Source organism: Amphibalanus amphitrite, unplaced genomic scaffold, assembly GCF_019059575.1.
Source record: "Amphibalanus amphitrite isolate SeventyFive unplaced genomic scaffold, NRLGWU_Aamphi_draft 000088F_arrow, whole genome shotgun sequence".
In the NCBI taxonomy this organism is placed as follows: Eukaryota; Metazoa; Arthropoda; class Thecostraca; order Balanomorpha; family Balanidae; genus Amphibalanus; species Amphibalanus amphitrite.
In genome coordinates, this window is record NW_024881584.1 from 970,928 (window position 1) to 986,359 (window position 15,432).

General features: G+C 52.3%; 1 protein-coding gene across 3 annotated transcripts in view; it reads left to right on the plus strand.

Annotated features, from left to right (window-relative positions):
* LOC122379977 (probable uridine nucleosidase 2) overlaps positions 1–15,432 on the plus strand; it is a 132,506-nt gene that overhangs the window by 49,429 nt on the left and 67,645 nt on the right. For all 3 annotated transcript variants that reach the window (XM_043362683.1, XM_043362684.1, XM_043362685.1), the window contains one exon: positions 7,908–8,024. In XM_043362683.1, the coding sequence (XP_043218618.1) occupies positions 7,908–8,024 (117 nt within the window). The remainder of the gene's footprint in view (positions 1–7,907; positions 8,025–15,432) is intronic.

The window sequence follows — 15,432 nt, forward strand, 5'->3', positions numbered from 1 at the left end:
TCCGGAGGACACGTAAGTCATTTTTTGAATAGAATGGGAGCTTGAATCACGCATTTATGAAACGCTTCAGATGAGTACTTTAACCCACGAGCCGCTGGGGGGGGGGGGGGGGCATAAAGTTGCCCCCCCCCCCTTTACGTTTTGTGGAATATCTCCGAAACCTGATGAGCTACGAACGTGAAACTTGGCATAGCTTCAAATGAATACCTAGGCAATGTCTGAAGAAAGTTTGGTGGTTGTGGCATCTAAGATGACGTCACAGTGACGTCATAAAGTTCTGTCGTTTTCCGATATGGACCGTTTCTGATGACGCTGAGCATGAAACTCAACTGTAAATGAACTAGACAGCACCTGCTGTCATCCTAAAACATCTAAGTACACTTCCATCTAGTTCCTAACCGATAATCGGCCCTTTATATTCGGTCCCATATACCTGATGTATCGTGAGGAAACTGAGAGTCGCAAATCTATAATTTGACTTATGACGTCACTGTGACGTCATTTCAAATGGGATCGACACCAAATTTGGACACAACCTCGGCTAGGTATTCAGGAAGATGCGTGCAAAGTTTCGTTTCTCTATCTCTTCGCGTTGCGACGATATCGCCGCGGAAGTAAAGGGGGGGCAACTATATGCCCCCCCCCAGCGGCCGGCGGGTGGCGCGGAGGCCCAGCGGCCGCCGGGTTAACCCTCGCATGTGTAGGGGGGGGTCGGATGGACCCCCCCATGGTTTTTCGCGAATAACTCGCGTAAAAAGCGGCCGATCGCGACGAAATTTTCAGTACCCTCACATTGATCAATTTTACACCTACCCTAAAAATTTCATGACCCTGACCCAAATGACCTTTGACCTGTGACCTCTTTTCCGAGACCATGTTTGGCCGGAATCGCGATTCTGCGTATATCGGCTCGCATTAGCCGCGCGTTTGCAAGCTTTTCGTGGTTTCAAACGTTCAAACATGTGATTTGATGTTGCTTCCATGCATTAGGGTGGGTGTCAAGGTCACCTGAAGGTCAGGTCAGGTCATTGACCTTTGGTGACCTCGGGTGACCTCGGTTCACTTTTTCGAGCTGTACATGTTTCTAGGCTAGTTTTTGGAGCTGAATTCGAATTTAGCAACCATTTGAACATTTACGAAGTAGTTTTGGTGCCTTCGTAACATGTAACGAAGCTGTCAGAGGTGGTTGACACGTACTACGAATACCCGTCACGACGCCTACTGGTTGACCTGACCTGACCTGACTGTGATCAAAACTAACACGATATTCGTGATCAGCACCCCGAAAAACCCCTTAGCAGCCACATTTTACGACTTTCTAACAGGTCCCGATTTTCCCGACTTTGGGTCATTGACCTGACCTGGAAGGTCAACCAATGACCTAGGACCTTAAAATTGGGTATCATCGGCTTTCTCTCGTCACGGGCAACACGCTCGTTTTTTCCGCGAAGCTCTAGCTCGATCAGGGGCCAAACGGCAAGGGGGGGGTCCAACCGACCCCCCCCCCTACACATTAGAAGCTGGCAAACGCCGCACACATGCGAGGGTTAAAGTTGAATTTTGAGGTCACAGGTCGGGTCAAGGTCAGGTCAAACACCTGAAATCGGGCTTTCAGTAGCATGGACTTCAGGACTTCGCAATGGGCGGCTCTCGTCATAAACTCTGTCAAAACGGTGCACAATCCATCATATAAGGCCTACAAGAGTGTCAGCTCCCTTAGTGTCGCTGAGCTTTATCTGACCATGTTGTTTGGTCACAGGGGGCGTGACGAAAGCCGTCAGCTCAAGTGGGGAGACGTCGTTTTGAAAACTGATGAGACAGGGTCCGAGTACCTAGAGTTTAACCCGGCAGGCGGTGGGCCTCCCGGCCACCTACCGCGCGGTGGGGGGGGGGGGGCATTTTGTGCCCCCCCCCGTATCTCCGAAACTACTGGACGGATCCGGAAAATTCCAACAATGTTCGATAGCCCTGTCAAATTTGGCAGTAAAAACTAAATTTCATTGGCCTCGGGGTCACCGATGACGTCACAGGTCAGGTCAAAGATAAAATGTTTCACCGTTCACCGTGGCTTCTAGGGAAAGCGCTATAACACCGAGTAAAACGCATTTTGTCGAAAATCAGCGACAGGGCGTCAGTTGTCCAGTACATATGTTGCTATTAGAGGTCACTGGTCATACCAGGTCAGGTCACAGGTCAGGTCACCAAAGGTCACCAAGGGTCACCACATGAACCCAACTTTACTAAGGTTGTGCGATGCATGTTTTATGGCCAGTTTTTCATTTCCAACTCAATGGTGTTGGTTATAAGACCATCTGGTACGATTTAGGTCACTTTCTGGTGGAGGTCAGGTCAAGGTCAGGTAAAAAAGGTCAAATTTCAAAGTTGATATTTTTGCATAAAATGGGTATTGATACGATGCAGCTCGTCACGGGGAGTCTAATGATGGTCTTTGTTTTGCACTACGAGGTCTAGCCCTCGCCCGTATAGGGGGGTTGAACGGACCCCCCCATGGTTTTTCGCGAATAACTCGCGTAAAAAGCGGCCGATCGCGACGAAACTTTCAGTACCCTCGCGTTCATCAATTTCACACCTACCCTGAAAATTTCATGACCCTGCCCCAAATGACCTTTGACCTGTGACCTACTTTTCGAGACCATGTTTGGCCGGAATCGCGATTCGGCGTATGTCGGCTCGCATTAGCCGCGCGTTTGCAGTCTTTTCGTGGTTTCAAGCGTTCAAACATGTGATATGATGTTGCCCCAATGCATTAGGGTGGGTGTCAAGGTCACCTGAAGGTCAGGTCAGGTCATTGACCTTTGATGACCTCGGTCCACTTTTTCGAGTTTTACATGTTTCTAGGCCAGTTTTTGGAGCTGAATTCGAATTTAGCAACCATATGAACATTTACGAAGTAGTTTTGGCGCCTTCCTAACATGTTACGAGGCTGTCAGAGGCGGTTGCCACCTACTACGAATACCCTTACTGGTTGACCTGACCTGACCTGACCCGACCTGGCCTAAATACATGAAGACATCATCTGTGATCAAAACTAACATGATATTCGTGATCAGCACCCCGAAAAACCCCATAGCAGCCACACTTTACGACGTTCAAACAGGTCCCGATTTTCCCGCCTTTGGGGTCATTGACCTGACCTGCAAGGTCAACCAATGACCTAGGACCCCAAAATTGGGTATCATCGGCTTCCTCTCGTCACGGGCAGCACGCTCATTTTTTTCGCGAAGCTCTAGCTTGATCAGGGGCGAAACGGCAAGGGGGGGTCCAACGGACCCCCCCCCCCTATACGTTCGCGGCTGGAAAAAAACACCAATACGGGCGAGGGCTAGAATTGCTAAAAATTGAGTTTGAAAATTTGACGTCATCAATTTTGACCAGTTTTTTGCTATAACTTGGCCAAAAAAAGAGGTACCGTAAACCGGGGTGAGTTGATATGGGGTGGTGAGTTGATATAAATTGCTCGAAAAATGTTAAAATGTGTGCTGCTCATCCATTTGTAAACCAATTTTCATTTTTATTTTTCTGTGAAGTGAAGCAACCAATAAGTGATGCATATAGCTGAGAAAGGCATGCATGTGGTGCAGTGCCTTCTTAACACATTACTTTTTTCAAAGTCCTTTTTTTCTTCTGATTTTGAAACTAAGGAAAAGTCCCCACCCTACAGCAAAGACGGTGGATATTCATGAAACAACATGCACTGGGAAAGAAACTACCATCAATTTACTGTTGATCCCAGGTAGTTTTGGGTTTCATCTATAACAACGCTCTTTTATAATTTTAAGAAAAGTGACAGGTGGTGAGTTGATATGCCATCAGGTGGTGAGTTGATATGCATGATAAAAGCTGATACCAGGCTGGTAGGCAGGCAAATTAGCATGAAATATGGGTCTGCAGGTAAGACAAAGTCAATTAGACCAACTCTTCTCCTTTTCTTTCCCCACATCATTCCATCAACCCCCCAAAAGCTTTAGTTTTTTTTTTCTGAATGCTTGAGACGAGGCTTGTTAGTATCACTGATGTTAGTTGTCGGACTTTCGTCCCTGTCTTGAGTTGAGATGTTACTTTCACAACGTTTCACCCAGTAACTTCTCCGGCCGTAGTCAAACCCGCCTCGATAGTGGAGTGGTTACAACCGTGGACCATCACCGGGGAAACCCGAGTTCGATTCCCGCTGACTACAGGAGCTTTCGAACTGTTTGATGCGTACGGCGCAACGCCACCAACATCCAGGTCCTTCTGAGGGTTCAAAGAACACCTGACGAGTGACGACGGCCGGAGAGTAACTGGCCGAAACGTTGTGAAACTAACATCTCAACTCAAGACGGGGACGAAGGTCCGACAGCTTACATCAGTAACCCCAAGGTTTTCTTCTGTGGACATACCTAACATGCAAAAGGCACAGCACAACTCCCTGTCAAGTCTCAAGATGGCTCCCTACAAGCTACAAAGGAACACTATAGAACACCTATATTACATACAGATTAAAAAACTGTTATAATTATTCGTAGTTTCGAAAATGACAGAACTGTCATTTCTGTATGGCTAACAGCGCGGGAATTCTGATCTCGTGAAACTGATAAGTTTTCCTGCTTGGCAGTTGCCAACCGAGAATGAGTGACAAAATGAAATGGAACAAACAATGTAAAGAAATTGACTGGTGTTTAGCCCTCGCCCGTATTCGTGTTTTGCCAGCGTTTAACGTATAGGGGGGGGGGGGGGGGTCCGTTGGAATCCCATCGTCGTTTGGCCCCTGGTGGAGCTAGAGCTTCGCGGAAAAAATGAGCGTGTTGCCCGAGACGCGAGGAAGCCGATGATAACCAACTTTAAGGTCCTAGGTCATTGGTTAACCTTCCAGGCCAGGTCAATTACCCAGAAGTCGGGAAAATAGGGGGTTATTTGAAGTTCGTAAAGCGAGTTTATTATTTTTTGGCTGTTGCTGATCACGAATATCATGTTAGTTTTGATCACAGATGTCTTCGTACATTTAGGCCAGGTCAGATCAGGTCAGGTCAACCAGTAGGTGTCCTGCCGGCTATCCATAGGGAGTGTCAAGTGTCAGCTACCACTGACGGTGTCGTAACATGTTACGAAGGCACTAAAACTACTTCATAAATGATCAAATGCATGTTAAATTCGAAATCGGCCCGAAAAAAAATACCCTAGAAACATGTAAAACTCCAAAAAGTGAACCGAGGTCACCACAGGTCAATGACCTGACCTGACCTTCAGGTGACCTTCACAGTTGACACCCACAATACTGCGTGGGACCAACATCATTTACATGTTTGGACGTTACAATCACAAAAAGACTGGAAATGCGCGGATAATGTGAGCCGACTACGCCAAATCGCGATTCCGGCCAAGCATGGTCTCGAGAATCAGGTCACAAGTCAAAAACCATTTGAGTCAGGGTCATGAAGTCTTTAGAACATGTGTAAAATTGATAAACTCGAGAGGTACTGAAAGTTTCGTCGTGATCGGCCGCTTTTTGCGCGAGTTATGTGCGAAAAGCCGAGGTGGTCCGTTCGCCCGCCTATAAGTGCGAGGGTTAATTTTGGCTTTTGATGCCGAATTCTGTTTTATGTCGCTTATTTCACCTTATAGAATACAGTCCGAATTAGATTCGCTTCACTTCACTTCATTAATATTTTGTTGACTACCAGTCAACAAAAGCTCAGAAGTATATGTATTCTTTCATTTCAATCCATTATCTCTGTCAGAGGCATATCAACCTTGACCCGCAACTGACAATATGTTTTAATTACAAGAAAATACACTTGTAATTCCAAAATATTTTGCCAGTTTTGATACCGTTGGCTTGAGGACACGTGACTAGCCAAGTTCAGAATGTTCTAAGTAAAACTAAGTATCATAAAACGAAAAAATGATGCTGCTAAAATCAAGCCATTTTGATAGCGCTGTGTTGGACATGATTGCGTTTTCATGAATGTGAGGTCTGCTGCCAAACTACTACCATTTTTCTGATGGTTTCTTTTAGGATGTGTTCTCACATTCTTTTTTTAAACACTGGCATTTTATCAACTCACCTCTGAGCTTCTTTAGCCGAGAAATTTTGAAAAATCCAAAACCATATCAACTCACCACCCCCCAGGGGGTGAGTTGATATGAACTTTGGCGTTTTAAAAAAGGGGCTTAATATATACATTTTTTATTCATTTTTGCTGATTGCCTGCCCAAGGCATGTGCCATGAAACTGGCACAAAAAGAATTCCGAAAATGAATGTGACTTTTAAAGAAATCTAGAAAAACCTCAAAATCCATATCAACTCACCCCGGTTTACGGTATCGATCTCAAATTTGGTATGTAGATAGAAGGCGGTAAGGACTATCACATATCTTCTGGTTTTTCGAAAATCAATTTTTTTTATTTTTCGGCTATTATATTCAAAAAAAATATTTTTTTTTAATTTTTGGGGGTCAAAATCCAAAACATTCAAAAATCCGACATGGTAGTTTTGTAGCCTCCTAAATTCTACACCTTTATGTCTGAAACATTTTTCTGTATCTCTAAAGCTGTAGGCCTGACAGCTCTTCTCGCGAAACCCTTTTTTGGGTCGAAAATGGCAGAAATAACGTCACTCTGACGTCATGAGCGTCCAACCTATCATAGCCTTTGGATTTTTTTTTGGCACAATGTGCAATAGGTATTCACGGGAGGGTTCTGAAAGTTTGCTGACGATCGGCGCAGCGGTTCTCGAGATATATCGAAAAAAACTAAGGGGGGGGGGGCAAAAAATGCCCTTCCCACCGCCTGAAAGGTTAACGAGCGACTTACCAAGACCCGAGACGGAGGAAGTACTTCCGGTGCTCGGGCGTTCAACCCAAAAGTCTTCAAAAACGAAGAAGATTCCAGCAGATGTCCCATCGAGGCTTACAAGAAGTTTGCCGCACACCGCCCAAAGGAAATGCTGGATGACGATAGTCCATTTTTCTTGGCGGTAAAAAACTGCTAGTCCCCAGAGAAAGACACAACTTTCAAGGGTACAAGAAGGCTCCCATGGGGAAAAATAAGCTAGCTTCATTCCTCAAAGAAGCGTGTGAAAAAGCAGGCATCAGAGGAAAAAGAAGCAATCACTCGGCACGCAAAACGTACGTAAAAAGAGCTCTAGACACCGGATGGCCACAGGAATGTGTACGGCCCAGCTAACTGGGCACAAGTCTGTGGCGAGTCTAAAACGCTACGCTGTAGCAGACGTGCATGTTCAGAGGGCTCTGTGCACTAGCATCATGAATGGGTCAGAGTTTCCGGCCACAAAGAAAGACGAAGTCATCCTCGGAGGTCACCGTGGCACCCGGCGCTACCTTCGTTTTTAACATCAGCAACTGCCAAAACGTGAACGTTTCAGGAAAGTAGGCGGTTCTTGTACATATGTACATAACTGTCGTTCGTCGAGCAAAGTGAACGAACCGCGCATTACTTGGTAAACCACCAATTTAAAGACTCATAGATTAGTGCCCGACTGCATGCACTTGCGTCAGTGTCTTACCGAAATACAGTTTTGGATGTTTGATCAATGTCTTTGTTTCATCATTATTAAACGAAGTTTTTCTTTGCTTTGGCAGGTTTCTCTTTCTCAGGAAATGCTTCAAAAGTTCGCTAGTAAAATGTTTTGCCCATGGGCCGAAACCTTTGTCCAATTGCCTTTAACATTATGCGGTTTAATCCAAAAAGCTTTTACCGCGCTAATGCTAAAGGCATACTTCGGCATATGCTAAAGCAAAAGACCGCGTATGTCCCAGTGCGCATATGCAATTTATCAAAGTAGCCTTTTGTTACTTGTTTGCATAAAGCGCGTAAGCAGTGTCGACATCATTGTCCCTACCAGCTTCTAGGCGCACCCCCAGCTGACCGGCTGCGCTGTCCCCAGGCGAGCTGGCCATTTTGGCTCTGGCTCCGCTCACCACAGTTGCTCTGGCGACGCGCCTCGACCCGGAGTTCAGCAGCAACGTCGGCGACATCGTCATCATGGGCGGCAACTTCACAGGTGAGCAAATCGGCCGACAGGCGCGCACCATCGCACACTGCCGCTATCAGGGTTTGAATGTGGCCAAAATGAAGTAACTCGCTAGCCGATGAACACAATGGGGTTGGGAACTCGATTTTTTAAGAATGTATAGAAACCAGTATAACGCCTTTTGGGGCGACTAACGGAGCGAGCGAGAGGGTGGGCCTTGCACGTGCGAAATTGCGAGGGGTACCTCCAACTGACTTGTGCACGGCACCCTACTAACCGGTCTCTAGCGATGTGCCAAATTTGGGCACAATCGGCCCAGCCGTTCTCGAGATCTGGAAGCGGCACCCTGCACGTGCGCACGTGCAAAATGGGTCCCAACTCCCAACTGACTTGTGCACGGCACCCTACTAACCGGTCCCTAACTGTGTACCAAATTTGAGCGCAATCGGTCGAGCCGTTCTCGAGATCTGGAAACGACCCCTGCACGTGCGCACGTGCAGCAGCACCCCAACTCTGGCACATGGATATGCAGTGCCTAGTGGGTACCTACCTACATGCCAACTTTCAGCGCAATCGGTCAAGTAGTTACCAAGATATTGCAACAATTACAAAAGTGACACCTCTTCGTTTTGCACGTGGCACGTGCATAAGGGGTCACCCACACGCTTCGGGAATAGTCCAATACTTCGGTCCTTGGGGTCGGCCTTGATCGAGATCGTTGGTTGCGGACCCACGGACTGGGCCACTGCCCAGTAAGTGGTTCGTTGTTTGGAATTCTTTCATGTTTGCTTCATGTGGTTTGCATGAGACTTACGCCAACCTAATAACAGATATGTGGCCGAAAATATTGTGTTCATTTTTAATTAAATACTGAGTTAGAGTACTTCGTTTGTCATGTGACATCCGTGGCGGGTCGAAGACGAGATTTGGCGCTCACTTTCAACCTGGTTGTCTGATCTTGCAAGCCCCTTTTATCGACTATCTTGATCACTGCGCTGCTGTGCAAGGTATTTTCTTTCATGGGCCGGGAGAAAAGCATCGCTGGACGACAATTTCGTATTAAATGACTATGTTAATGATGTTCTCTTTTATATCATTTTTGAAGCACGCAAGCAAATCTCATGCTGTTTTGAATTTCAAGAACGTGACGTTTTGAGCTAGACACCTTAGATTATTCGGAACATGTCTCGATCACCCAACAGTACTTCAATACTGAGGAGTTCGATGCATGAAAACATTCGATAAAATGAATCTGACTTTCTGCCTGCACTGCTATTAGCGTTATGAGCGACGAAACACTTATCTCGCCAGAGGATGGACGCGCAACAATGGGTGGAAGCACACCTCGCTGTTGCAAGTGTGTATCTAACCCGTGTAGAACCTGCCGCTGCGTGAAACTGGGAAGACGGTGTGCCACCTGTCGATTCGGAGACAACTGTCCGAATTCAGTACCGAAGCTCACACAATTATGCGACATTGCTACAGAAATCGCTACTTTGAAGCAAAACAGTCGGGTTCTACCTCACATCCCAAAAGGAGCGCGTATCGCGGTAGCAGACGAGCTTGCTCACCTTATCAACGACGCTGTCGAACAGGGCACTGAGGAAGCGTGGCGCAGGCTCACGTGCTTTGGATACTCTACGCTCAGTATCAACAGAGAAGCGCGAACAGCAGAAAAGACCTCTTTGGCCACACAAGTGCGCCTAAACCTATCACAGAACAGTGACACCAACAAGGTCCGTCCTTCCAAACCATCCAAACGCTCACATGCACATCGCCCGGTGGGCGAGATGACAGCGATGTCACGACGCGTGGCCTCAAAACTGACGGACGGCGATACCCGGGGAGCGCTACGAGCTCTGACCTCAGATGACTCCTTCGCATCTCCAACAGAAGAAGTCATCAAAAGGATGCAAGAAAAGCACCCAGAACCGCCCACTGACCTGCGAAACGTTCCGCCACCTGACGACATCCACGTGCCGTTAGTGGCTTCCGAGGCCGACGTTTTGAAGGCGATCAACTCCTTTCCGCCGAGCTCCAGTGCAGGTTTGGATGGGATTCGCCCCGCCCACCTGCGCTCCCTCCTCACTAAACACACCGCCGAGGCTGGAGCTCGCCTACTCACAGCTCTGACAGCGCTCACGAACTTGGCGCTCAGCGGCCGTCTTCCGGAATGCGCAACACCAGCTTTCTTTGGCGCGTCGCTGATTGCTCTTCGAAAGAAGGACGGCGGCCTGCGTCCCATCGCTGTCGGCAGTGTGTATCGCCGAATCGCAGGCAAGGTCGCCGCCACGGCCGTCTCGGCGGCCATCGGAGCTCAGCTGCGACCAGTACAGCTTGGTGTGGCCACGAGGAACGGCTGCGAGGCGGCAGTACACGCCACCAGAGCATACATCGACGAATGCGAAGCGTCCGAAAACAGCAGAGTTATCGTGAAGCTGGACATTTCCAATGCCTTCAACACCGTGCGCAGAGATGCGATGCTGGAAGCTGTGAAAACTCGTGCGCCAGAGATATACCCGTTTGTATGGCAGGGCTACAACAACGCCGCGCCACTTTTCATCGGCGACAGTAAAATCCTTTCTCAGACAGGAGTCCAGCAAGGCGATCCGTTGAGCTCCCTGCTGTTCTCTCTGACAGTGGATTCTGCCACCAGGGCTCCAGACACAGAAATAAACACCTGGTACCTGGATGATGGAACGCTGGCTGGCCCACCATCTGACGTCATCTCCAGTATCAAACAAGTGAAGGCAGAAATGAGCGAAGTGGGGCTCGCCATAAACGCAGGCAAGTGTGAAGTCACCTTCCTGGGAGGCTTCACCGACGATACCAAGCTCAGCGCCCTGCACATGCTACAAAGTGTTCTTCCCGACATCCGGGAAGTCCCCGTGGATGAGTTAGAGCTGCTTGGTGCGCCTGTACATGACGCTCAAACAAGACGTGCGCTTCTACAAGGCCAGCTCCTGGTAGAGAAGCTTATCAAGCGCCTTCAGGCTCTGGACGAGGCACATCAGGCGTTCTTCCTACTGAAGAACTACGTATCCCTTCCTCGCCTGTTGTACCTTCTTCGAAGCTCTCCAGCCTACCGCCACCCCGCCCTGCTCAACAGGATTGACGAAGCAGTTCGCCGTGGCATGGAAGTGATCACAAACGTCCAATTGCGTGACATTTCATGGCGACAAGCGACATTGCCAATCAGCCTCGGTGGGCTAGGCGTAAGGAGAGTAACAGACGTTGCCCTTCCTGCTCACCTCGCATCTCAAGTAGCATCCGCTGACACGATCGCATCCATTAACGGCTCCGCCGCTAATCGCGTCAGTGAGCTAACGAGGTGCTTGATCTCAGAGTGGGAGCGTCGCACAGGCTTGCCTCCACCGGAAGCGCACAGGCGGCGCTACCAAAGAGAATGGGATCGAGCTGAGACAGCAAGAATCAGTGAACGGCTGCTGGAAGACAGCAAAACCGATGTTGACCGAGCCCGACTCCGAGCTGCCGCACAACCACACTCTGGTGCCTGGCTGAACGCCTTCCCAGCCGCCAGCGTGGGCACGCTGCTCGACCCTGACACCCTGCGGACGGCCGTCGCCCTGCGGGTGGGAGCAGATATATGTGCTCCTCACCGCTGCCGCTGTGGAGCCGACATTGACGAGCGAGGCCTGCACTGCCTGTGCTGCCAGATGAGTGCTGGCCGGTTCCCACGCCATGCGGAACTCAACAGCGTCATCAAGCGTGGACTATCAACCGCTGGAATGACGTCTGTTCTCGAGCCGGCCGGCTTAGACCGCGGAGACGGACGTCGCCCTGACGGCATGACGACCTTCCCCTATGCAGAAGGGAAGTGCCTCGTCTGGGACGCTACCTGCGTCGACACGTTCAGCGCTTCGTCAGTCAAGGCATCCGCGGCCCGTGCGAGCTCAGCTGCAACCGTCGCCGAGAGGCGTAAGCGCCATCGCTATGCCGACATAAGTCGACGCTATCTGTTCCGCCCTGTCGCCGTAGAGACATCCGGAGCGCTCGGCCCGGACAGTTACTCCTTCTTGAAGGAGCTCGGCCGCCGTATTGTGAAGACCACAGGAGACCGACGGGACTTTGAACGCCTCATGCAGCGCGTGTCTGTGGCGGTGGTGCGCGGCAACGCCACAGCCGTTCGACTTGCGAGCGTCAATGTAAGGCCGAGTCACAGAACCAACATTGAGCCAAAATCACTTCCATGGCCACCCACAAACTCAACTGGCACCGAAGCAAAGCTCCCACCGCAGCTACCAACCACCACGTCTCCTACGACCAGACCAGCAGAACAGGAGATACTGGATCCATTGAACATGGGACTTCCCAACAATGGTATAAGCATGTGCCAGCACGTGGGCAAGAGCGTCAATCTGGCTGACATTAAGCGGCAGCTGAAGTCGAACCGGCGGATCGGCGCCTGCGACAAGAAGGTGCCGACCCCGTGCACGGCACCCGCGGATGGGGAGGAGCGGTCGGTGCCGTCGGGCGCGCAGCTGCCGCACGGCGTCTGGCTGTGCATGCAGTGCGGCCACCAGGGTTGCGCGAGGCACGCCACGCAGCACTTTAACACGCCGCGCTCCGACTCGCACACGCTGGCCGTCAATGCCGCCGCCGACTGGGGCGTCTGGTGTTTCACATGTAACGAGAAAGTGTCACTGAAGAGTAATAAGAAACTTCACGAAGCTGTGCAGTTTGTCAAGAAAAAGCAGGGAACTCTACGTCCCGGGGCCACGCCATCCAAGGAGGACACTCCGCCTCCCAAGTCTTCCAAGGGCGCCTCCGCTAAGGAGAAACAGGCTCAAGCGGATTGTGATAACGAATCACTTCCGAAGGTCAAGGGTCTGATCAACCTGGGCAACTCGTGTTACCTGAACTCGGTGCTGCAGTGTCTGAGCCAGTGCCACTACCTGACGCACTACCTAGACATCAGCAGCCGCCCAGGACGAAAGGTCACAGTCAGCGCTGACGGCGAGACCATGGAGCTGGTGCTGCCGGAGGGCGGGCCCATCACCGCCTCGCTGTGCGACTTTCTCAAGAAGATGCACATCACGGGCACCGACTCCACCGTCTCCCCCAGTCATCTGCTCAGAAAGATCGCCCTGAAGGTGCCCCAGTTTGTGGGCTGCGACCAGCAGGACGCACACGAGCTGCTGCGAGCGCTCATGGAGCAGGCGCGGCTTGAGGATCTCCGGCGGCACCAGAAGCAGATCCTGCTCGGTCTGGGGCTGCCGGCCAAGGCCGACCCCAAGGAAGTACCCGACGACATGAAGGCGCGTGCCAAGGCGCTGGGCCACCAGGTATCGCATACGACCATCGACTCCATCTTCAGCGGCCAGCTGGTCAGCCTGGTGGTGTGTCAGGCCTGCATGGCCTGCACACACCGCATGGAGCCCTTCCTCGACCTCTCGCTGCCCGCCGCCGAAGATATCATCTTCAGCCTGCTGTCGGAGCTCGACCCGCCGCCGGCCTCGGTCAGTGGGGATTCGACGGAAGACGAGCTGAACGAACCGCCGGCCTCAGTCAGTCCGGACCCGCCGGCTGACGAGCCGCCCGCCTCGGTCAGCCCCGACCCGCCGGCTGACGAGCCGCCTGCCTCGGTCAGCCCCGACCCGCCGGCCGACCTGGCCGCGGAGGAGCTCTCGGAGCGGCTCAGCGCGCTGATTGTGGACAGCGCCGGCGCCGCGGCCGCTGCGGACTCGTGTGGGGACGAGCCGGGCCCGCTGACGGTGAACGGCCGGCCGTCGTCACCGGTGGAGGCGGACGCGGCGCCGGCCGGGCTGGTGCCACTGGTCGGGGAGAGTGCTGACAAAGCCCCCGAACGGTGCGCCGGAGACGGCGGGAGCGGACCAGGTGGGGGAGAAGCAGAGCTCTGTGCCGGCGGAGAACTGCGGAGAGGCTGTGGAGGCGCGTGAGAACAGTCTGGGCGCTCCGAACGGTCACTGCGGAAGGGCAGCCGAGGAGGCCCCGCGGGAGGGCCAGTCGCCGTCACCCGGTGAGGTGCCGGGCGGTGTGCCGACGGAGGCAGTGGCGAACGGCCAGAGCTCAACGGCAGGGGTGGCGGACGGCGGCGAACTCCAGTCTGCGCCGAACGGCGGGACCTGCGCGCCAACCGAGTCTGCCCCGGCCGAAGGGACGGGGACCCCCTCACCGGCGGCCGATCCCTCGGACGGCCCGCCGCCGCCGCTGAGCCGCTGTGAGTGGCTCAGTCGAGCGCTGACCACCCTGGCGCCGCGCTACCAGGCGGCCGCTGGCGAGTGCAGCCTGCTCACCTGCCTTAACCAGTACACGGCGCCCGAGCTGCTCACCGGCAACAACAAGCTCGGTTGCGACAACTGCACCGAGCTGCGCAACAAACGGCTCACGGCGGCTGAAAAAGCAGCTGAGAAGAAACTCGGCACAGTATACAGCAACGCCAGCAAGCAGCTGCTCATCTACAGTCCGCCGCCGGTGCTGACCATCCACCTGAAGCGGTTCGAGGTGTGCAGCTTCAGCCTGCGGAAGGTGAACCGGCACGTGCAGTTCGGCGAGCGGCTCGATCTGGCCCCCTTCTGTTCCTCCATCAGCCAGGACCTGCCTCAGATGCGGGCCGGCCAGCGGCGGGTGCTCTACTCGCTGTTTGGTGTCGTTGAGCACAGCGGTCGACTGACCAGCGGCCACTACACAGCCTACGTGCGCGTGCGCCGCCGTCACGACCAGCTCACCGTCACCCCTGCGCGACTCACCACACTCGTCACCGACGCGTTCGCCGTGGCGTGTGAGCGGGCGAGGCAGCGCGCCGAGCAGACCCGACCGGAGACCACGGACGGACCGTCCCCGGTCAGGCCCGCAGAGGAGGGCCGGGAAGACGGGGAGGGCGAGGACCCCGCCGCCGCGCCACAGGAGTCACAGACGGATCAAAAACAGCCCGCCCCGGAGCCCGAGACGGAGCCGGAGCCGCAGCCGGAGGCCGGGCGGTGGTTTTACGTGAGTGACACGCACGTCACAGAGGTGACTCTGGACAAGGTGCTCAAGGCGCAAGCTTACATGCTGTTCTACGAGCGAATTGTGTAAGCGACTGCGGTAGCTTGGGATGGTGCTCTGTGCACGGGGCTGTGACGGCGCGCGAATCGTGTCCCTCAGTCTGACCGAGGTGTGATTTCGGAAAGGTCGTTTTTGAATATACCAAAGTGAAACGCATCGTGACACGGCGACACCGAGCGACCGGCATCACCTGATTTAGTGGCATTGTTTTATTGTGTCCGTCTGTGTGTGCATGATACACTGATGATATTCATGGTGGATAGTTTGTTTGAAATAAACCCTTGTACGATAGGCGTTATCACAAGTGTATTCGCGGCCATTGGGGCGACGTAAGAAAAGAAGAAAACATCTGGCCCCAAGAACTTTGAATTATCAGTTAGCATGCAAATTTTCCTTGATGTGTAGAGAA